General features: G+C 34.3%; 1 protein-coding gene and 1 long non-coding RNA gene across 3 annotated transcripts in view; one reads left to right on the plus strand and one right to left on the minus strand.

Moving 5' to 3' along the window:
* LOC148128826 (uncharacterized) overlaps window positions 1–12,757 on the minus strand; it is an 88,605-nt gene extending 75,848 nt beyond the window's left edge. For both annotated transcript variants that reach the window (XR_015745942.1, XR_015745941.1), the window contains exon 1: window positions 12,710–12,757. This is a non-coding gene — a long non-coding RNA (uncharacterized LOC148128826). The remainder of the gene's footprint in view (window positions 1–12,709) is intronic.
* MEOX2 (mesenchyme homeobox 2) overlaps window positions 1–24,101 on the plus strand; it is a 58,215-nt gene that overhangs the window by 26,287 nt on the left and 7,827 nt on the right. Inside the window, exon 2 of the mRNA XM_026678034.2 lies at window positions 12,068–12,240. Within this exon, the coding sequence (XP_026533819.1) occupies window positions 12,068–12,240 (173 nt within the window). The remainder of the gene's footprint in view (window positions 1–12,067; window positions 12,241–24,101) is intronic.

The following is a 24,101-nucleotide window of genomic DNA, read 5'->3' on the forward strand; positions in this document are numbered from 1 at the left end:
GAAAGAGAAACAATTATAGATCTTGTGACAATTGCTTTATACACCAGAGTTTGTATGATTTACCTCTGAATGTTAACAAGTTATAACCACAAGATCTTGCTAATTTGATCAAATGATGAAAGCAATGTGATCTCATCTGAAGCGCTGCTCCTTTGGGGTATGCATGAGACTTCACATCATACACATATTCCCAGCATTTTTCAGAAAATGAATCACTTATTTTAGGAATCAAAACAGAATGATGTATGGTGGTAAAATATCTTACATCTGTTTTCTCTGAGTATAATATTTGAAGAAAATATTTTTCCATTGAAAACCCCACTTTACTTCCACATAACTCAGATTTTCCATTTAATTATACAATAGTGCATTTCCTTGGCTTATGAGTCATACTTAACCAGTAAACTATAGATTGTGTCTAATTGTTCAGTATTATGTATTGTAAAAGTTTCAAAATCAGTGAAACTTTTCAGTATTTGCTTTAATACTGAGGTGGGTGATATATAAATTTAATAAACATTAATATTTCCTATTGTACATATAATTTTTTGTGTGCTAATTAATGAAAAATACTGGAACCAAGTGAATGTAAGGAAAGCACAATGTAGTAAGAGGTGCAAAGTATCTCATCTTCTGTTGACAAGAGCTTGTTGTAGTCTAAGTTGATGTCTACCTTGAAATTTTTTTAGTATCTTCGTCATCATAAATTTGCATTAAAAATGAGCAAGAGGAAAGAAATCTGGATTTATCTTTTTATTATATATGTCCCAAATATTTAATAAGGTGCTTAATATTGCATAGCCTCTTGCAAATTGTTTATTATTAATTGTTTATAAATATAGGCCAAGATATATCTATGCAGACTCTCTGATAGATCTCCCTTTCCCTTTAAGAAAAAAATTATAAAAAATAAAATAAAAAATGAAATCCATGTTGCTCACTGATAACAGAATTTTGGAATTGCTAGTCATTTTGGATTTTTTTTTTTAATCTTGCAATTTCTTGTATTTGAACCTTTGTCAATCATAAATAATTCATTACCTGTAGTCATTCATTAAATACTTTATTCTCTATAAAAGCTAGAATTATTTAAAAGATAAAAGTTAGTTTCTGTAGAATGTTTTATCTTTTAATTCTTTATTACCAACTGGTCCTTTGAGTAAATGGCCTTACCAGATACATTCTTAAGATATTACCTGGCGGGGGGGACTGCTAAGAGGGGATATACTGTCGGTATAAGAATTGACATTTAACATTTTGTGATTGAAATTGTAAGATTTTGAACTATGTTTGCTTTTTTCCAAATTACACTTAGAAAAATCATGCTACTTTTGAGTAAATGAATTGTGTTTTAATACATTACACCTTGGAGTTGAAGATTTTTTAGAGGCTTACCTGAAGGTGGCAGAGTTTGAGCTATTCTGCATATAAATATTTGCTGTCATTTTTTCTCATAACCATTCTGCTTTTCTAAGAGCAAACAAATTAACATAAAAATGGATTCAGAGCTGGGTTTTTTGCATGCAAAATAATAATCTGTGAGAATTATTGTTCATAAATAAGGTTGTAAATGCTTATGAGAAAGCTTACAAAAGTAAAATGAATGCTGCACAAATTTGAACTCAATTGTGGTCATAAGTCAAGAACTACCTGTACTAACTGCTACAATTAACACTTCCCTGTGTGTGTAGGGTTGCTTAACAAAACTGTATATTATATATATTGTAAAGAAAATTGAGCAAGAAATCAACAATTCAGTCCAGAACTACATATATTCTTTAATATTGAAAGAAAATTAAAGTGTGAAAAAATGAGAGTAAAGAACTTGAAGTAAAGAATATGTTAGAGAATGCTTAGCAATATGTAGAAATATATAAAGTAGTAGCAGATGGCACACAGACCCCTCTTTGTGGGCACGCATGCTGTCATCCCAGCTTGGCTCTGCTGCACATGCGTGTGCACCTCCCGCTGGCCACTTGGTCTTCAGATCTCTGCCATGCATGCACAGAGGGTGGGGCGCGTGCATGGGGGGCAGCTGCATTGCATTTTGGGTATGTGGGTGCATGCACCTATGTGCGCTTTGGGTACTCGGTGACAAAAAAGTTCACCATCACTGGCCTAGTGGTTAAGGCAGTAGACTAGAAAGTGGAATATCCTCCCATCTTAGCCATGAAAACCAACCAAGGTGGTTGTTGTGGGGAAAATAGGAAAAGAAAGGTATTTTGGATAGATAGATAGATAGATAGATAGATAGATAGATAGATAGATAGATAGATAGATAGATAGATATAGATATAGATATAGATATAGATATAGATATAGATATAGATATAGATATAAAACAGATTTAACAGATAATTAGAGTTGAAAGGGACCTTGTAGGTCATCTAGTCCAACCCCCACCCTACACCATTTCTGATAAATGGCAGTCCAATCTCTTCTTGAAAGTCTCAAGTGATGGCGCTCCCACAACTTCTGAGGGCAAGCTGTTCCATTGGTTGATTGTTCTCACTGTTGGAAAGTTTCTCCTTATTTCCAGGTTAAATCTTTCCTTGTTCAGTTTCCATCCATTATTCCTTGTCTGGCCTACAGGCGCTTTAGAAAATAGCTTGAACCCTTCCTCTCTGTGGCAGCCCCTCAAATATTGGAAGACTGCTATCATGTCTCCCCTGGTCCTTCTCTTCACTAGACTAGCCATGTCCAGTTCCTGTAACCATTCTTCATTTGTTTTAGTCTCCAGTTCCCTAATCATCCTGGTTGCTCTTCTCTGTACTTTTTCTAGAGTCTCAACATTTTTTTTATAATGTGGTGAACAAAACTGGATGCAGTACTCTAGGTGTGGTCTTACTAAGGCTTTATAGAGTGGTATTAGTACTTCCCTTGATCTTGACTGTATTCCTCTGTTAATACAATTTAGGATTGCATTAGCTTTTTTGGCTGCTGCTGCACACAGCTGGCTCATATTTAGCTGGTTGTACACTAAGACTCCAAGATCCCTCTCACAGTTACTGCTATTGAGCCTGTTTTCACCCAGTCTGTATGTGTATTTTTGGTTTTTCTTGCCTAAGTGTAGGACTTTACTTTTCTCTACATTGAATTTCATTTTGTTAGATATGGCCCAGTGTTCTAGTCTGTCAAGATCCATCTGGATCTTGAGCCTATCTTCTTGGGTTTTAGCTATTCCTGCCAGCTTAGTATCATCCGCAAATTTGGTAAGTTCCCCTTCTATTCCCTCATCTAAGTCGTTAATGAAGATATTGAAGAGTACTGGGCCTAAGACAGAACCTTGTGGCACCCCACTGCTTATTTCCCTCCATATAGACTTAGACCCATTAAGGACTACTCATTGAGTACGGTTTGCTAGCCAGTTGCGAGTCCATCTAGTCGTGGTGCTATCTATTCCACATTTTTCTAGCTTACTAAGAAGTAGGTTGTGGTCTACTTTGTCGAATGTTGATAATACATAGTATAAATATTCAGTGAAAGTTGTGATTTTTAGACCAGTACAGTCAATAGCAGACTCTCTCTCTCTCTGTGTGTGTGTGTGTATGCGCGCATTGTGACTTTGATACCAATACGATCAATGACCGACTGTGTACGTGTGTGTGAGAGAGAGGGAGGGGAGGCAGAGAGAGAGAGAGAGAGAAAGAGAGAGACTCTGAAGCTAATCTGAATCTAATTATCTGGTTTAATTCTCTCAGCTAGCATAATTATAACCATTTGTCTTACAGTTTCTCTCTGTGCCCGTTTGTCATATGTGGAAAAAAAGAGGACAGTTGAACATTTGGCTAGGTATTGAAAGGTTCAGCCCCATACTAAAAGCAGCCTTCTGTCCCTTAGCAAAAGCTTGTAGTCTCTTCTCTTGCCATAGCAGTTAAATTTAAGATCCCCCCTGAGCATTCTAGAGCCTAAAGAGGAAACAATTCTTGGAAGCAAGCTGGTATGTTTCCTGATATTTGTTGTCTGATTGAGTTAGCTTAATCACAGAGAACAAAAGTTTTGCAGAACAAAGGCTACCAACTGAACAATCACCCTGAGATTTATTTACATTTTATAAAAATATATGCAAGTTGGAACAAGGGCAGAGATACAATATATCCTTTGCATAATGTCTTCCTTTAACCTCAGGTGTTATATACCATATGTTAATACTTAAAGTGTTATATGGGGAGAGGCAGCAGATTACATGGCCCTTCCAGACTTTTCCTCTTCCATTGCTGCTGCTACACCTACCATTTGGTGTATGCTGGAGGTAGAAGAGGAAAACTGAAGGGTTTTGCTTCAATGCACCAGCTGCAAAACATATGGGAAGCTGACATGAATCTTGCCAGAACTCTCTTCTAGGTTTTTTTCAGCTATTTTCCACCAAAGGAAAAAACATTCAGGTGATACTCAATATAAATTCTGAACTCAAAAAGGAATGAAATCTTTCAATACCTGCTGCCTAGAAATGCCTAAGGATTTAAAGGGCAAATTAACATTGACCTATTTTAAAAAGTAAAACAATGAGTAGAGAGGAACACATGGAAGGATTATCCCAAGTAGTTTGCTTTTAACTGAAATTAAACATGGTACAAAATAAAAGACAAGGGAAACAAAAGTAGAGTCCTAAAATTAAGTATCACATTAAGCCTATTCTTCCAGAATTTATAAACTAAAGGGTATTTTTTACTGTTAGTTTCTCAAATCTATTGCTCCACTGGCATCTCTGAATTACATTATAATAATGTACCATGTGAGTGATTATATCAGAGTGAATTCTTAGGAATAGCTTAGGCAGTTCCTGAAGGTATAATGATTAGATCAGAAGCCTACATTATATCACAAAGATAGTGTTTTGTTTTTTAAGCAGATGAACTCCTGAAATTGTAAAATGACAATCTGTATTTCAGGGAGGTTTAATAATTTCATGTTATCATTTGAGCAGCAGCTGAAATAATCACCAGATGATACGTCTAAAGTGAGCAAATTTGTAAAAAAGGTTTACCGAAAATGAGAAAAAATTTTTTTGGGTCTAGCTGTTCCAACTATATTGGATATGATAATTTCATAATTTTGGTAATAACATTCAGGGCCATCCTATTAACTAGTATAAAAGGAAAAAAACAGGTATCTGTTGAAAGTATATCTAGAATTTAAAAGGGAGAACTAAGGATAATAGAAAAGAATATGCCCAAATCAAAATGAAAGAATGAAAAGAAAATGAAGAATGGATAAGAATAATTCTAAAAATTTTTTATCTGAAAGGAAGATTTATGGAAAGAGTATACTGTTTATTCTGCTTAATGTAGGTATTAGGATTCCCAACTCTCTGTCCCTTTTGGCATCTGTTCCATTGCAGTTTTTCCAGTATGCCTATTCTTATTGGGTTTCTGGCTCACCTGACAGAAATCACAGAATTAATAGAATCGTAAGATCTAAACACTATGATGCCAATGGGACTGTAATGGTCCCTGAATGATTTCAAGTGGTTCCTGGCTAAGGAAGATGCAGTAAAGAATGCCAATACCATGTAATATAAGCAAAAAAGAAAAATCAAGCTAGAGCTACTTGTAGAAAAGAACTTGGAGATATTATGAGGAAGGAATAGATATTTGGTGCTTTGGGCTTTTCTCTTTTAAAATACTTTTATGTTTTTTAAGTTACTTAAGATGACTTAGAGTTTTGGAATTCCAAGTAAAGCAACATTTCACAAATTTCATTTAATTAACATTCTGTCATATTTATATATGTAAATATGTCATTTAATTAAATATTATATATATTGTAACTTTTAAATTCATTTTATATCTCAAATACTTCAGTAAAGGCAAAATTCATCATGTTCAGTATATTAGAAATGGCATTCTGCATGTGGCATTATAAGCAACATTTTTGGTAAAGATTTCATGGTAATATTATAGAAACTATACAAATCAGCAAACAGATTTTCCACTTTAATTGTAAGTCAGATTTATAAAGTTCTGGCAGATCACTTTTTGTCATCCTAAGTTTCCAGTTTATATGAGATTTATACACTGCTCAAAAAAATAGAGGGAACACAAAAATAAGACATAGTAGATCTGAATGAATGAAATATTCTTCTTAAATACTCTGTTCATTACATAGTTGAATGTACTGACAACAAAATCACACAAAAATTATCAGTGGAAATCAAATTTAGCAACCCATGGTGGCCTGGATTTGGAGTTACACTCAAAATTAAAGTGGAAAAAAACACAACAGGTTGATCCAACTTTGATGTAATGTCCTGAAAACAAGTCAAAATGAGGCTCAGTAGTGTGTGTGGCCTCCACGTGCCTGTATGACCTCCCTACAATGCCTGGGCATGCTCCTGATGAGGTGGCGGATGGTCTCCTGAGGGATCTCCTCCCACACCTGGACTAAAGCATCCCCCAACTCCTGGACAGTCTGTGGTGCAACGTAGCATTGGTGGATGGAGCGAGACATGATGTCCCAGATGTGCTCAATTGGATTCAGGTCTGGGGAACGGGCGGGCCAGTCCATAGCATTGATGTAGGAACTGTTGACACACTCCAGCCACATGAGGTCTAGCATTGTCTTGCATTAGGAGGAACCCAGGGCCAACCGCACCAGCATATGGTCTCACAAAGGGTCTGAGGATCTCATCTCAGTACCTAGTGGCAGTCAGGCTACCTCTGGCGAGCACATGGAGGGCTGTGCGGCCCCCTAAAGAAATGCCACCCCACACCATTACTGACCCACTGCCAAACCGGTCATGCTGGAGGATGTTGCAGGCAGCAGAACATTCTCCACAGCGTCTCCAAACCCTGTCACGTCTGTCACATGTGCTCAGTGTGAACCTGCTTTCATCTGTGAAGAGCACAGAGTGCCAGTGGCGAATGTGCCAATCTTGGTGTTCTCTGGCAAATGCCAAACGTCCTGCACGGTGTTGGGCTGTAAGCACAACCCCCACCTGTGGACGTCGGGCCCTCATACCACCCTCATGGAGTCTGTTTCTGACCGTTTGAGCAGCCACATGCACATTTGTGGCCCACTGGAGGTCATTTTGCAGGGCTCTGGCAGTGTTCCTCCTGTCTCTCCTTGCACAAAGGCAGAGGTAGCGGTCCTGATGCTGGGTTGTTGCCCTCCTACGGCCTCCTCCACGTCTCCTAATGTACTGACCTGTTTCCTAGTAGCACCTCCATGCTCTGGACACTACGCTGACAGACACAGCAAACCTTCTTGCCACAGCTCGCATTGATGTGCCATCCTGGATGAGCTGCACTACCTGAGCCACTTGTGTGGGTTGTAGACTCCGTCTCATGCTACCACTAGAGTGAAAGCACCGCCAGCATTCAAAAGTGACCAAACCATCAGCCAGAAAGCATAGAAACTGAGAAGTGGTCTATGGTCACCACCTGCAGAATGACTCCTTTATTGGGGATGTCTTGCTAACTGCCTATGCTTTCAACCTGTTGTCTATTCCATTTGCATAACAGCATGTGAAATTGATTGTCTATCAGTGTTGCTACGTAAGTGGACAGTTTGATTTCACAGAAGTATGATTGACTTGAAGTTACATTGTGTTGTTTAAGTGTTCCCTTTATTTTTTTGAGCAGTGTATATAGAAGAATCCCTCTAGAAGTTGTTTAAGGTAAGCAGAAGTTATAGTTCAATATATCTGGAATAAATTGGAATGAAAAAGAGTATCATATCAGTTGGACTATCATATAGTTTTCTTTTTAAAAAGTGTATCATTATTTTCTAATTACAATTTCTTTTCCATTTACTTAATTAAAACAAATTATGAGAAAATAATATAAATTCCTTTATGTTGTATGGCTATAAGTGGATAGCTTTAAAAATATACTCATAGCTATTTTCACTTGATGATTATTAACTGTTCATAATGATTAAATAGTAAACAATCTTGTATACTCTTTACCACTATTCTTAATTATGATTAATTATGTATGAAATATATATTTAAATATATTTGTAAAGATTTGAATTAATGACATAAAATAAATGACTGAGAATAAAACAATCATGCAGAGATGAAAACTCTAAGATGAACAGTCATGACATTAAGACCTTGCCAAGCATTCAAGTCTATGAATATTCAAATGATACACAATGAAACTTCCAATGAAAAATTGCTACTTAGTAAAGGCAAGTAGATCTAATGAGTTAGTCTTCTCATGTTTTAGCTTCAAACAGAATCTTTCTGAATTGATATAGTGTGACCTGTTGTGCATTCATACCTAATAATTTAGTTTACAACACAAATAATTCTTTTTATTGTTGTTGTTGTTGTTGCTATTGCTATGACTCATATGGAGAAATACACCATGGCTTATTACTGGCTGATATTTAAAATGTGAAACTTTTACCATTGCTTGCCACTGGTAAAAGTACACTTCATGAATAAGTATAAAACTGTAAAACAAGTGTAAAATGTCTTTCCAGTTTGGCAATTGCTTTGTTTGGCAAGCTACTTAAGTACGGAAAAATAATCTACATCAGAAACATCTATAATTAACGCAGTTCAATATGGTGGATCCAGCTGCAGATTGAAGTCCTTCCCCTTTCTATTTGTGATGCTGTTGTATGCTCAAATGGTGAGGCTTTGATTCACAGTTGTGCCTGTCATTTTGTTCCTTTGCAGGCATGCCTGACTTACATGTTGGTTATGTAATACAAGTATAGCTAGGGTAGCTGATGAAACAGATAAAGTAGCTAAATCATGAGACAAGTTATTCAGGCTAGAAAAATAGGCCAGATTTTTATGATACAACACAAAAGCTTGAGAAGTTTCATGAGTCTGACATCCCAAGAGCATTTCCCTGAAAAGTTCAGAAATGGATCATAATGGCATTAGTCCACTCTTACTGTCTATCAGCAACTTTTTTCCTGAAAGATAAACTGTCTCTGAGCCACAAGATTCAATAAAACTTTAAACAAGTAATCACTAAAAAAATATCCTCGTGAATTTTCTTGAAAGCTATCCAGGGTTAGCTGTGGATGCTATGAATTTAATGCATGTGGCCTAAAATAGTGCTTTCCTTGGCAGCTCTGGTTTTATTAGTTTTGTGTAATGACTTGACATTCTAAATTTAAAAAGAAAAAAATCCTTTTCTGACATCATTAATTATATACTACCTCTAATTTTATCAACTTTTTTTTTAAAAAATCAATCAATTATTTTTATTTTTTACTATTATTATTGTTTTAATGCCTTTATTTGCTGGTCTGTGATTGCAATAAAGTTTGATTGATTGATTGGTTACCAACTTTGATCACATTCCCTCTTACTCACATCTTTTTTGAAGCCAAATATTATATCCTCTTCTAATCCCATGTATTTCTAATAATACAGGGAGGGGAAGTTTTCTTTGGGATGCTTGTATTGCTTTCATTATGTGAGTGTCCAAATACTGTCTATACAAATACTGTCTATAAAAGTTTAATTTGTATATATTTAATGTAGTACTTTATTATTTATTGGAGTTTATATGATTCATGCAGAAGAGAACATCTGTATCTATACAGAAGCCCAGTCAGAAATTAGAAGTTAAAACAATGGTGGCATCCATTCTACCCTTCTTGCTTGACACATAATTAGCCACAATTAACCATGGCTCCCACTGAACACTTTTATTTGTTGTTGATCTTTTAAAGTTAGCCCGTGCATTTTCTCTTCTATTGAAATTATTTAGTTTTTCCTTCCTTACTTTTTTTCATTCAACCCTTTTTCAAAATAGCTTGGAATTGCTTTTCAGTATACCTTTCTTCCTTTCCCAGGCATCAAGATTTTTTCCTACATGAGAATACTTTCATACATGAGAGGCAAACACCCTTATCTAATTTGTATGGCAATGAATTATGTAATTTTGTGTGGGTAAAAAACACTTATAAACATTGGTACACATTTACTAAATGATAAATTACAACATTTTTCTTATTTGCAATATTTCCAAGTGCTTAATTTGCATTCAGAAGGCATATTCAAATATTAGCATATTTTCTTGAACTTGAGGTTTAGCTAATCACTTGTTACTGCAGTTCTTTGAATAGTCATATGAAAATTCATATACTCTCCTTCCTATTCCACTTGATCTCAGGTGACCTTCTGATTTTTTGGAACTCTGTGCTATCAAATTGAAAGGCTATGGCAAGAACCTAGTAACATGGTACACATAGGGAATGGGATTATAGAAGATTCCTAATGGGCTTTATATAGGTACATAAGTCATGGGTGTGAATTCAGATAACCACTTTAAACTACAGTTACAGGTAAGTACACAGTTCTTTTTTAAATGTATGCTTTTAAATAAATAAATAAATGGACCTGTGGGTTTTCCATAAAATATTTTCTCAATGGCTAGTACCAATGATGATTAGATTATCACAAAAATATCTTTTGAAACTATTATTTTTTTACATTATTTCTCTAAGGAATGTTGTTTAACATGGATCCAAGTCTTTTACAGCTTAAAAGAAGTTGCGATCGTTAAACATTTTGTGGCAGAACAAGATAATCTGCAGAATGCCGATGTTGTATCCTTCACTGTCATAAAGATTCTCCTTATGAGACTGTCTTTTTTGGAAGCTGAAGCAGTTTCTATTTAAATCATCAGCCGGTGTGAATTTATCTGTGACATTTTTAAGATGGTTGATGAAGCCAAAAGTTGACCAGTGATTCTCTTGTGGAACACTAGCTAATTTTGGATTTACAGCAGATAGCATAGCCAAGATTAGAAACAAATAGCTATAAAATTAGGGGTAGGGAGGAAAGATATCTGATTACTGAATCATAGTTTGATTTAAGAACATGTCCCATCGGATGATTTCCTATATTGATCTAACTTCTATAAATTAACAATATGCACAGTCCTAAAGGGACTGTGCTTATCTTTTTCATAGAAGCAGTATCTATCAAGTAAAAAAATACAAAAAAAATATCAAAGAACAGAAGTAGGGATCAACTAATAAAAGGCACTCTTGAATTGATATGGAAAATGGATCTTATATAAAATACAATTTTACATAATAATTGAGTCAGGATGAATATTTGTTTAGTATAGAACTGTAATTACTATTTTACCATGAGATTAGCAAATTAATATAATAGATAAAAAATAACAAGTGCATTGCTCAAGGACTGTATGAAAAAAATTAATAACATTATACTTTAATTATTAAAAGCATTAAAAAGTTTTTTTCTTAAATGAACTTTCCATAAAAGCATGATAAAAAATTAATTATATTCCCTTTTGAAACTGATAACATAAACAATTATAATGAGAGGATGGCAGTTTGGTATAAATTATGAAGGTATCATTAGGTCTATATATTACTAGTTTGTGGCTTTGCTTAGATTGTTTTTTGAAGTTCTTACTACTGCATAGAAAACATTTTGTACTGAACAAATAAGTTACATCTAGATTTAATTATGTTAATAAACGGGCAATGAAATCAGTGGAGCATACTATACTGATTTTAATTGGCATGCACCAATCACTAATCCAGCCTAGGATTGCTACACTCTTAACTTTGACAATTCCATGAATTGCTGAGAAAATATCAGTTCATTCTCTGTTGCTCAAGGTTGCTGATGACCAACTTTACAAAAAATTTCAAACTGGTATTAAACTGATATCAAACTGGTATTCTGCCATTAAGAATAATAGCAGAATGTGGCCAGATGATCTTATAGTTTACATATGATTCTCTCCTTAATATTTTGACATGGAATGTGTTGTAGATTCATTTCATTTTTTTTTTATTTAAGCAACGCTCTGTGTCTCACATTTTTAATCAAACCAATAAATAAAATAATAATTAAATACCAAGACAGCGAAACAATAACTAATGTAATTTTTAGTATTGACATCAGTAATGCATTGCTAGAGTTGGTATTGTATGATAATCCAGTCCAACTTTAATAACTTTAAATAGAAACATGTTTATTACATCTATTTTATAACAAAATATTTATTATAATGTTTTAATCTATAACAATATTTTCAACATTCATATTTTCTTGCCAATAAATTGTAAAATTGTCCTGACTCCAGACCTGATTTTGTCTTTATTTTAGATTCTCAAGACGGAAATTATAAATCTGAGGTCAATAGCAAACCAAGAAAAGAAAGAACAGCTTTCACCAAAGAGCAAATCAGAGAGTTAGAAGCAGAGTTTGCCCATCATAACTACCTCACCAGGCTGCGAAGATATGAAATAGCTGTGAACCTGGATCTCACTGAAAGACAGGTATGGCTAGAGAACAAACTAAAGGTGTTCCAAGCAGGGTTGTAAGTTAACTCATGCTAGATCAAACCAAGTTAGAAATAGATATAAATATGTGCAGAATAAAATACAATTATAATGCAACATTTGTATTATGTATGTCTCTACTGGATAACAATAATTGGATAACAATAATTTTAAAAAGATACTTCCAGAATTAGTTAGCATACTTATAAAAGCATGGAGCATTAATTGTCTTAGTCTTTGCCTGACAGAGACACTGTCCACTTATTCACCCTGCCTGTTTTCTCTCAATGACAGCATGATTCCTCTTATTTCCTTTATCAAATCTTTCTATTGCAATCCTCATTCATCTATACTCACTCTTTACTTTATTCTGGCATTTAAAATAATTATGAAGAGAATTAGTGTTGAAGTTACTAATAAAAACTGAGCTAGATACTTGCTAAGTATATAAACCTTTGTTACATACATGAAGCTTACTTTCACATACTCAGGAATAAGATCTTCTGAGACAGAGCTAATTGGAGGAAGGATTAGGCTATGTTCTGTCATTTTGTTTTAATTAATGATTGATCGCTGTGATGCTACTTTAGTTTAAATAAACAGATACAGCATAAACAGAAATAGTATAAATAAACAGAAACTGTTAATCTCATACCAGGTATATAAGTTGTCTGATTTTTTTTTCTTTTTTGTACTCCTATTCTCCTGTACTCCTTTTGTACTCCTATACTCCTATAAGCTATTCATTCTTTGTTAGGAATGAATTGTATATAAGCACACTTTTCATGCAATAGTCATTAACTAAAAGCTACAGAACAATAGTATAATCATTTCTCTAAGTATCTTTCAAAAGTTCTTATTCCTGAGAATGTGAATGTTTTAAAAATCAGTTTCTAAAAGACCCACATAAGAGATTGTATGGAACTGATATTCATCAACATAAGACAGTACTGAGCTAAATGGCCCAATGTTTCACTTCAAGATTTGTTTCCAATAAATTAAAATTGCATTTAGGATTTCTGGGCTTAGGTGGAGTGTCTTGAATTAAGTTAGACTCTTGGTGATTATGGATGTATTTATATTCCTTTCTTGATTACAGTACTGAAATGATTTACCATTGTCTTCCGGAATCTTTATTTTTATATTCCATCCCACTCTAATCCATAGCCCTGACATTTTATAATTTTGTCTCACTTAGTTTCTTCAAAATTAGCCAAGGTCAGCCACCTGCTGGTAGCTTATTCAAATCACAAATCAGCCATGAAATGACGATGAAGCCATTGACCTGGAATTAATATTGTCAAGTATAAATATACTATCTAAATCTAAATCTAAATCTATGATCTCAGATAATATTGGAGCAATTCAAAAAGTGATTTTAATGGAAACTCATTTATTTATGTTAACAATAAAAATGAAGGTAACGTCTAAAACAGAAAAAAAACACCACATTAATTCTCTAAAGCAAAAAAAAAAAAAAAAAGCACCAAGGGATCTTAGAGAGAGAAAAAAATCTGCATTCAGCATAAAGAATAACATATGTATTATAGCATATCATTGATCATAGATATAACAGTTAGTCAACAAATTGAGTTTAATCCAAAATATTATTAAATCAACAAGAGAACAATGATAGAAAGGACACTGAAAGATATAATTAATACAGGTAATCCTTGCTTAACAACCTTAATTGGGAATGGAATCTTCATTATTAAGAAATGCACTGAGTAGGTGAAATATTATATGACTATACTGCTTAGTGATGGCAGTTTTGGCAGTCATTACAGCAGATCCTTCTTCTACCCCGTCTACACTTGTCTTTACTTCCCCTCATCTGTCTGTCTTCGCCCAGATCTATTCCCTACTGGCCATCCTGCATGCTGCTGCCCTGAATGTGCTGCTGCTCTGCACTGTTCCCTTCCTGCCCTGCTCGCCACCACTGTCATGGACTTTTCTGTCCAGCTTCTTCTGCCACCCCACTTTTGCCATTTGCTTCTTCCTGCTGCTGACAAGTCAGGTCTTGATTGGCCTTTTATGAGGAAACTGATAGCAATACAAGGTCTTCCAGAGGCCACATGCAGCCTTTCCAATGCCCCGGGAAGACCTCAGGTTACCTCATGAATGGGAAGGCCAGGCTTGCCATATCAGCAATGGAGGAGAAAAATGATAAAAGTCAGCTGGGGCAGTTGGGAATGGCAGGGGTTGGAGTGGAGTGGCTGGGGTAACAGCATGCAGGGAAGTCAAAGGAGCACAAATGGGAGGGAAATAGGTATGTGGAAGGAGTTGAACTCCGAATTGTTCATATGGATGGGCTCCAAAGGACCTGAATTTTGGTCCCATGAATATGTGGGTGCTGTAAGAATCATAACATCAAGGATAGGCTATAATTTATCCTCAGGCTTTTAATAGGAAAGTTATGGTCACAAACACCCAGCCACCCATTCACTCACAGAGAAAGAGATAGAGACAGGCAGGCAGGCAGGCAGAGGAGGAACAGGACAGAGGGAAAGAGGAGAGGAAGAAATAAAGCAACAAATGTATTTATTTATTTTGTCAAGCATGTATGAGAAAACAAGTATAAGTATGAACATAACATATGAACATAAAAAAGGAAGCAGCAGTGAAATGATTGTGGTGTTCCCTAAGCAATCATTTGATTTTTTTGTGTGTAATTTATAGAGAAATAATTGATTATGTTGCTGCTGCAGCATCAAAAGCATTATTTGAGATATATCAAAACTGTACAAGCTCTCTCAAGGAGTTTGTAAAAGTTGTAGCAACATTTTGGCAGAATCTCATCTGCCATCATCAGGCTTCTGTATTGAGTTCGTCTGTGAGTCAGACTTTTACAGTTGTTTTACAGTGTGACTCACAGACGAATTCAATACAGAAGCCTGATGATGGCAGATGAGTTCTGCTGTTGCTACAACTTTAAAAGCACAACTATAATGACGTGGGAAAATACCCGAACAAAGCTGAATACCATACATGTAAGCACCTGCGAAAACTTAAAAAAGCAAATATATATATATATATCTCAGAATTCTCAGATTGGAAAGTAAGGTGCAAATTATTTTTTCCTTTATCTTTTGAGGAAATAGAAGCTATTGTATCAAATTAACTGCAATTATTGATCAATACAGGTAGCCTTCAACTTACAGCCACAATGGAGCCCAAAATTGTTGTTAAGTTTGCTCCATTTTATGATCTTTCTTGCCACTTTCATGTTACGTGAATCACTGCAGTTGAGATGTTAGTAATATGGTTGTTAAGTTAATCTGGCTTCCCCATTGACTTTGCTTATCAGAATTTCTGGTCACAAAAGTTGATCACATGATTCTGTGCTCAAGCATATGAATTTTGATCATGTGACCATGGGGATGCTGCAATGGTCATAAGTATGAAAAATGGTTATGTCACATTTTTCAGTGCCATTGTAACTTTGAACCATTACTAAATGAACCGTTCTAAGTTGAGGACTACCTGTAGCTACATTTTTAGGTTTTGAATAATTTGTATTCAAATGTTACTAGATTCAGTTCCTGCCTTCTATACAAAGCAAAATGATTGCCATCTCTCTTTGTTTGAGCATCACCTATATGCATAGGAATTATCTTCCAGAATTATGAGTTCTGATGTGCTATCCTAGAAATGTTTGGATCAAATATCTGAAGAATGCAGAAGGATGGGACCTGTGAAAAAGAAATTTTGGACATTTTTCTTTTGGTTAGAGAATTTCTTTCAGTTAAATATGATAAATAAGTAATGAAGCAATGAAACCTTTGCTTTATAACATCAAATTTAAATGAGCTTTAAATAGCTTCATCCTGAAGGCATCCTATGACTCTGCATTCACAGAATTATTTGTTTTTGTTGCATTCGATAATGGAAATAATGGGATAAAATTATGTGTACATACATTATCTGCTGACACTGATCTATCTTCAGGCACTTCTCTTGGTTGGAACCCATGTAACTTTGCTATAGAAAGCTGGTATACTTTGCAAAAGAAAGCACTCCAATTGTCTTCATTTGAAAGACTACACATGGGACCCATTTTGTCAAGGTTCATTATTATTGATTTATTTTCCCCAGATCAGAAATGCAAATAATGTAAATAAACAACTGACATTCAAAACTGTGTGGAAAAATAAAGGCCACATTATCATGTCACAGAGGGGTCCATGGGAAGAGAAGCTGTAGGCTTATAATCAGCCTAAATGGCTTACTACTATTTGTAATAATTATGATTCTTGAATTACAAATATTGAGTCCCAGCTATACAGACTCTCTGGCAAGTTGTACTTGCCTTGGGGGAGTCTAACATAGCCATAATTGTTCCTAGAAGAATAAAATAAAGCAAAACAAATTAATGCCTGCAGCCCAATGTTTTCTTTGGAAGTGTGCCAGTTGCCTAGAAAAGGTTTTTTAAAAAAAGATAAGATGAGATGGTGGCCAATCCCCTAAGGAATAAAGTAACTGAATAACATCCTCAACATAGCTTCTGATAAATGGGAGTTTAGAGAATTGCAAATTTCAGAATGGGCCATTTGAAATTTTAAGCATGCCTATGAAATCCCTTCATATGTCAACCAGTAGAAATATGTTGATTGTCCTGGTTGAAGAGAAAAGTTAGATCAGTGTGAGACTTTCTGTTTCTTAGATTTCTTTTGAAATATTTTCAAGTAAATGAGATCCATTGATAACCCTGGCATAATGTTTATAATAGACTGCATAGAAGCAAGTATAATATAATATCTGGGCATGGTAAATCAGAAAATAATTTAAAAAGTGATTATACAATATAAAGGGACTCTCCAAATTTCAAAAGCCTATGATCTATGCTACAGGTAGTCAAATTACAACTGCAATTGAGCCCAAAATTTCTGTTGCTAAGAAGATAGTTGTTAATTGAGCTTTGCCCCATTTTATGATTGTTATTGACACATTTGTTAAGTGAATCACTACAATTCTTAAGTTAGTAAATGAATCTGGCTCCCCCATTGACCTTGCTTGTCAGAAGTTTGCAAAAAGTGATCACATGATCCAGGGACACTGCAGCTATCATAAATATGAATCAGTTACCAAGCACCTGAATTTTGATGTGACCATGGGGATGCTGCAGTGGTAATAAGTATGAAAAATGGTCATAGGTCACTTTTTCAGTGCTGTTGTAACTTTGAAAGGCCATTAAACAAATGATTGTAAGAGGACTGCCTATGTACCTGTCCAAGGGAAATAACAATATAAATTGAAATGAAAAAGGCTTGTTAGAATATATTTCACTACTTACAATGAACAATGAGCAAGGGATAGACCATTTCAGAATTCTGCAGCATTAAGAATCTAGAGGCAACCTTTCTAGATTAAACACATGCGATTCTAAATATATTAGAACAGATTTTCTGGATTGGGAAAAGTTGTAAAATACTAGGAAACTAAAATAGGATTTCATTACATCAATGAACTTTAAAAGTATGAATAATATCTTTGGCTGAAATATTCAGACAATAAAAAGATTGGAAAAACTCTATAATGAAGAATAGTTATATTACTGTTTATTAGCTGTATTAAAAATGTTCCTAATGGTTTATCAGAAAACCGAGGGACCTTCTATCTCTAAGAGTTTATAGGTTTATACCGATTGCACCATATCCACAAATTAGGTGCACTCTACATCCCTTCTCCCTTAAATTCTCTTAAATATTATAATTTTGTGGGACCAAAGAAGCTTTCTTTATGTGTTTCAACACTAGCCATATAGAACACCTTGTTCCAAGATATTCTGATGCTCTTACATTCCCAAAGTTGGTTAAAATAACCTTCTCTCCCCTTGATATATCCGATAGATATGCACATTTGATGGAAATTTCTTTTTGCTGCCTTGATTATTTGCTTGTGTTTTTATATAATCTTTAATCTACTTTGTTCACTTTCCAGAATTACATGTTTAAGATGAACAGCTATATAATTTTTATAATAATAATATAATGTAATATAATATAATATAATGTAATATAATATAATATAATGTAATATAATATAATATAATAATATAATATAATATAATATAATATAATATAATATAATATAATATAATATAATATAATATAATATAATATAATATAATATAATATAATATAATTAATATAATATAATATAATATAATATAATATAATATAATATAATATAATATAATATAATATAATATAATATAATATAATAATTAATATAATATAATATAATATAATATAATATAATATAATATAATATATAATATAATATAATATAATATAATATAATATAATAATATAATATAATATAATATAATATAATATAATATAATATAATATAATATAATAATATAATTCAATTCCATTTCAATAGTATTTGTCTTTAATGATTGCTTTTCAACATCAAATTCTTTATTATAGATCAATAATCCAGACTACATCATACTCACTACATAAAACTTACAACATGCAAAATAAAATAAGGAATATTATTGCTTTGGGAATTTATACTTTATTTAATATAAATATTAAAAATATATATGACTTAATTTATTGTACAGTAATAGCAACACCTCAAAATGAAAATAGTTTACTTTTTCATTAGGTTTTAACTAAGGAATATCTTTCTGTCTTTTTTTTTTTAATTGCTGGAGAATTTATTCCCAGAAGTTTTGTTTTGCATTTGTTTAACTCAGAATATTCTTACTGATTTTTTTAAAAGATGACCAAAGGCATTAATCCATTTAATAAATTTCTCTAGTTAATTATTCATTCTTACAGAAAACTCAGCTTGAAGTGTGAGCTACTTCCTGCTAGGAATAATCTACTGTATTCTTTTTTGTTTTTCAGTTTTAGTTAGGCTGAAACTGCAATAAAATTGTAAATCTTCAGAAATTAATATTGTAATGAATAACAATAGCATCCCCTCTTCCCAAACTGATAACTTTATAAGTATACAGATTTTAAGATTCTTTCCTTTCAAAAGATTGGCTACTTCACTGACTTTTTCTGTATAGAATGTTTTTATAACATGTTCAGGATCAAGTTTAAGAAGAAAATAATGAAAATTGTGGATAATCTTTTTTTAATCTTTTATTTGTGAAATCTGGTTCCTCTAGAAACATTATAGTTCTTCAGACATAATCCTTTACATTTCCAGATACTGTAGACTGTACATCCATGACATTAAAAATACTCAAATAAAGAACTGTGAAAAATTAATTTCAGGCTGATTTCACTCTTACTTTAAGAACAAAATCTCACTAAACAAATATATTTTTATAGGATTGTGGTTTCAGGTTTGTTTGTTTTGTCAGATTCACAAGCTATTTGTATAAAAATAGTTGCATTTAGAATGACTTACGCTATTAAGCTGGTTTATTCAGAAGTAGATTCCTGCCGTTGTCAATTGTGGTTATTCTCAAGTAATATCACAAATGTGTAATTTCATTTACAGTTCTAAATTACATTGGCAGAATCCAAAACAATGTTAAGTCAAAAGTTAATGCTGTTCTGTGAAAAAATAAGGCTCTTGTTTTAAAATTAACCTTTTAAATTTTAAAATTTAACCTTAGACGTTCTACTATTGACCTCACCCCTCACCCCTTTCCTAAGAGATCTGTAGGGCAGTGGTCCCCAACCTTTTTTGTACCAGGGACCGGTTTCAAGCAGAAAATTTTTGCAAGGACCGGGGAGAAGAGGAGGCTTCGGCGCTCTCGCTGCTCCACCAGCCGGAGGCTTTTCCTGTCGCCGCCAGCTATTCCAGCGCCTGCCGTTTCACCCCCACCCCCACCCGCCCGCCCCGCGCGCTTCAATCCACAGTGTCCCGTTCTGCCTGCCTGCCTGCCTGCCTTAGTTTCTGGTTGTTTGGGAGCAGCTTCCGGCTGAGAATAACTATTCGCCCACTCTTTTACTCAGCCGAAGCTGTTCGATTCAACCATTAACGAAGAGCAGGCAGGCAGGCAGAGGCAACGGAGCACTGGTAAACCCAGCGGCGCGGGGTGGGTGGGCGGACGGGGAGTGGGGGTGGGGGAGAAATGGGTGCCCGGAGCGCTGCGGCGACAGGAAAAGCCCTCCGCTTCTTTGAAGCAGTTTCTTCCTGTGCTGGTGGAGGAGCGAGAGGAGCGACTGAAGAGAGCTGACCCAGAGAGAAGGACAGGCTTGGTTGCTTCCTCCCTCCCCTTCTTTCATTTGTGTCCTTGATCCCGATCCCAGCAGCATTCACCGAAGGTGAAGAAAGCCGCCATTTTTTTAAAAAAAAAATTCTTTGCGGCCCGGTAGAGAGTGCTCCACGGCCCGGTACCGGTCCGCGGCCCGGTGGTTGGGGACCCCTGCTGTAGGGGACGTGCATAAGTGCACCAACGTGCCTACCGTCCCTGTCCTATTTTTTCTTTTATTTTTCTTATATGTATTCATTTCATGTATTCGTAACTATGTTTATCCTTATACTTATTATCTTGTAAGCGATTGACAAATCAAATAAATAAATAAAATAAATAAATAAAATAAATAAAAACACTGTTCTTTTGTCTGGACATGTTGCAAACAGATTCCAAATTCTAAATACAAATTAATTGTAGTAAAAGAGCATCTAAAACATACTGGATTTTAATTCTTTCACATGCTTCACATAATCAAATTGGCTTTGGAGAATTAAAAAATATTTTGGACTAGATTTGGGAAGCATGGGATATATAAAAAGGAGAGAAAAGTGAAAAAGGTTTATAAGCATACGTTCATCCTCATAAAGTTGACTATAACTTAAAATATTTTCCATATTGTAATTACAAATAGCTACATAACTGTCTTGATCCATAAAGCTATAAAAAATGCATAGTTGGGTTACTAGGACCAATAAAAATGGCAAAAATGTGGGTAAACATTCAGTTTCTCTATAAGTTTTCATCAGATGCATAATAAGAAAAACCTTAGGATGATATCCCAAAATCTAAACCATGTTGTCTGTACTTCTTGTTAGTTTTAAGATGGAATTTTTAGGGAAACATCTTGTTTAATGGTAAAAATGTAACCTAAACATACATATGGATATTTTAACATGATTTTAATTATTTTGTGAATTGCTTTAAAATTTTAGAAACAGAGGTTTATAAATTGTATTTAACTAATATAATTGTATATTATAAATACACAAAATTGTATTCAGTATGGTGGCCAGAATTTTATGTTGATATACTTTTGTATATTGCCCCAACTACATGATTCATGTTTTAGTTCCACTAAAATACAGATAGTCCTTGACTTACAACAGACCATTCAAAGTTACAACGGCACTGAAAATAGTGTCTCCTGGCCATCAAAATTCAGATGCTTGGCAACAGATTCATATTTATGATAACTGCAATGTTCTGTGATCATGCAGTCATCTTTTATAACCTTATCACATGCCAAGTCAATGGGGAAGTCAGATTCACTTAACAACCATTTTACTAACTTAACCACTGCAGTAATTCACTTCACAACTATGGCAAGAAAGGTCGTAAAATGGGGCTCAACACTTAACTCATTTAGCAATAGAAATTATGGGCTCAATTTTAGTCGTAAGTTGAGGACTATCTGAATATGGAATATACAGTAATTGACACTGATTTGTGCAGAATAAAGTTTGACTAATTAAAGAGAACAAAATATTTCAAAAGCAAAACAAACTTACCCATTTATTTTTCTAAAAATAAAGGAAAATGCATTTCTTTCTTAAACTCAGTTAATTCTTGTTTATACTGTATAGATCCTGATTTTCAATGAAGCCATTCAATAATTTCAAGTATACGGGATCTACAGGAATTTAAGATAATTCATTCTCAGAATTCATACATCCTTCCTATTTCTGACATGTTACTGGATCATATATCCATTCCATTATTGACTCATCATGAAATCCAGTGGAAGTGCAGATGTAATCTCTCTGAATTTGATCTCTGGAAGAAATAGTATATGAAACATCCAGGATGTTATATTTAGTACAAGTGATAAATGGAGTTCAAACCTATTTATTTCCCAAGGAGATTTATGTAATTTGTTCTCTAATAAGTAAGATGTAAGAATTTGGCAGTCTAACTACCTAACATCTACTTGGAAGTAGATTCTACTGACATGATAAGACTTAATAGTGTTAAATAATTATATGCAGTATTGCAGACTTACAAAATATTTGAAAGCCTATATTTTAAATGACTAGCTCAAGTCACTAATTATAAATTCAGTTTAAAACCAATAATTAGCATGTGACAGCCAATTTGGTATAGTACTTAAAGCACCAGACTAGAAACTGAGAGACCATGATCTTTAATCCCATAATAAAGCCCAAAGCCAGCTGGGCCTCTCACTCACTCACTCACTCACTCAGGCCTAGAAAGCAGGAAGTACCAACCCATTCCAAAAGTTTACCAAGAACACTGCAGTCACAGAATATTTTAAGAGGTTAAGCTGAATTATCTCAATTTTACAGAAATCTAGATTCTTTATGATGTCAATTAAAATAATTGTTATAAGTTTTAAGAAATAATCTATGGAAAGGTAGCAGTATTAGAGCAGAATGGGTTGAAACCTATGAAAATATTTCTGCTAAGAGAATGCCAGACTCTTAGTTGGCTTAAATATCAATTTTGGTTGGTGTGTTTTTGATTGAGCTCCAAATGGAGAAGATTGGGAAAATACCATTACTTTACACCATTATTGCTGGAATTAGCACATATTACAGAATGTAAACCACAATCACTATTTAATTCATTCTGTGTTGCTACATCTGACAACTTAATAGATTTTTAAAATATAAAATTATTAAATCACGTTTAAAAACATACCTAATATGATAGCATTAAAAAGATCTGTTTGAAAGATCAGTCTGAATTCATTTTCTAACAAAGAAGAGAGAAATAAAATTTTTGAGAAAGTTCTTCCATAGTGCGGGAATTATCTTCAGCATGTTGAATAAATTGGTTTCTGAAAGCAATTCCATCTTTAAGAGAACGCTGCAATTCTTAATACCTGGATATTCCTTAGTTTGATTTGATAAATGTGGACTTTGCAATTACTCTAATGGGCCAGTTTGGTGTAGTGGTTAAGATATCAAACTAGAAACTAGGAAACTCTGTGATCTTATCCAGCTAACTGACTTTGGGCATGTCACTTTTTGTCAGACCTAAGAAGAAAGTAATGGCAGACCACTTTCAATATCTTGTCAAGAAAATTACAAAGAGTAGTCACTAGGAATCAACACTGACCTAAGGCACATATACAGAATTGTTCTAATAATTAAGAGTCTACTGGAAGTGGCTTTTCAGTTTTTTATTAGAATGTAGAAAGGCTTTATTGATCTGTATGAAAGAAGTATTCATTTTAAATTCCCTTTATCATGCGTTTTATTATTAATATTTAAGGCTCCCATGAAGAGGATGTGGCAGCTCAGACTAAAGATAACTATACCAATAAAACATGACAGGAGTTCTATAGGATACTACCTGCAGGCCTGTGAATAGAGTCAGGAAAAAGACCTTAAAGCTCTTCCAAAACTCCAGGAAACTGGATGTCATAGGTGACTGGGATGAGGATGTTCCAGAAGGCAGGAACTGCTGACGAGAAGGCACCTTTCCTTGGTCCAATAGCAGTAGTGGGATCTTACCTGTTCCACTACTGGTTTGGTGATTGTGTGTGTGCACATGCGACCATCTAACAAGCGCATGCAGCTTTCCACACACCAGCTGAGGCCTTTAGCTGACAGGATAAAGAAAAGTGCAGGGCGGGTGGGAGGCTTTTTTTCTTCCTCTCAACGGATTGTCAGAGGCTTTTTTTATTACCATGTCGGCTGAACTGCTAGCAATTTTTGCT

Source organism: Notechis scutatus, chromosome Z (assembly GCF_049901735.1).
Source record: "Notechis scutatus isolate UNSWTSFEM ecotype Mainland chromosome Z, rNotScu1.2, whole genome shotgun sequence".
Taxonomy (NCBI): Eukaryota; Metazoa; Chordata; class Lepidosauria; order Squamata; family Elapidae; genus Notechis; species Notechis scutatus.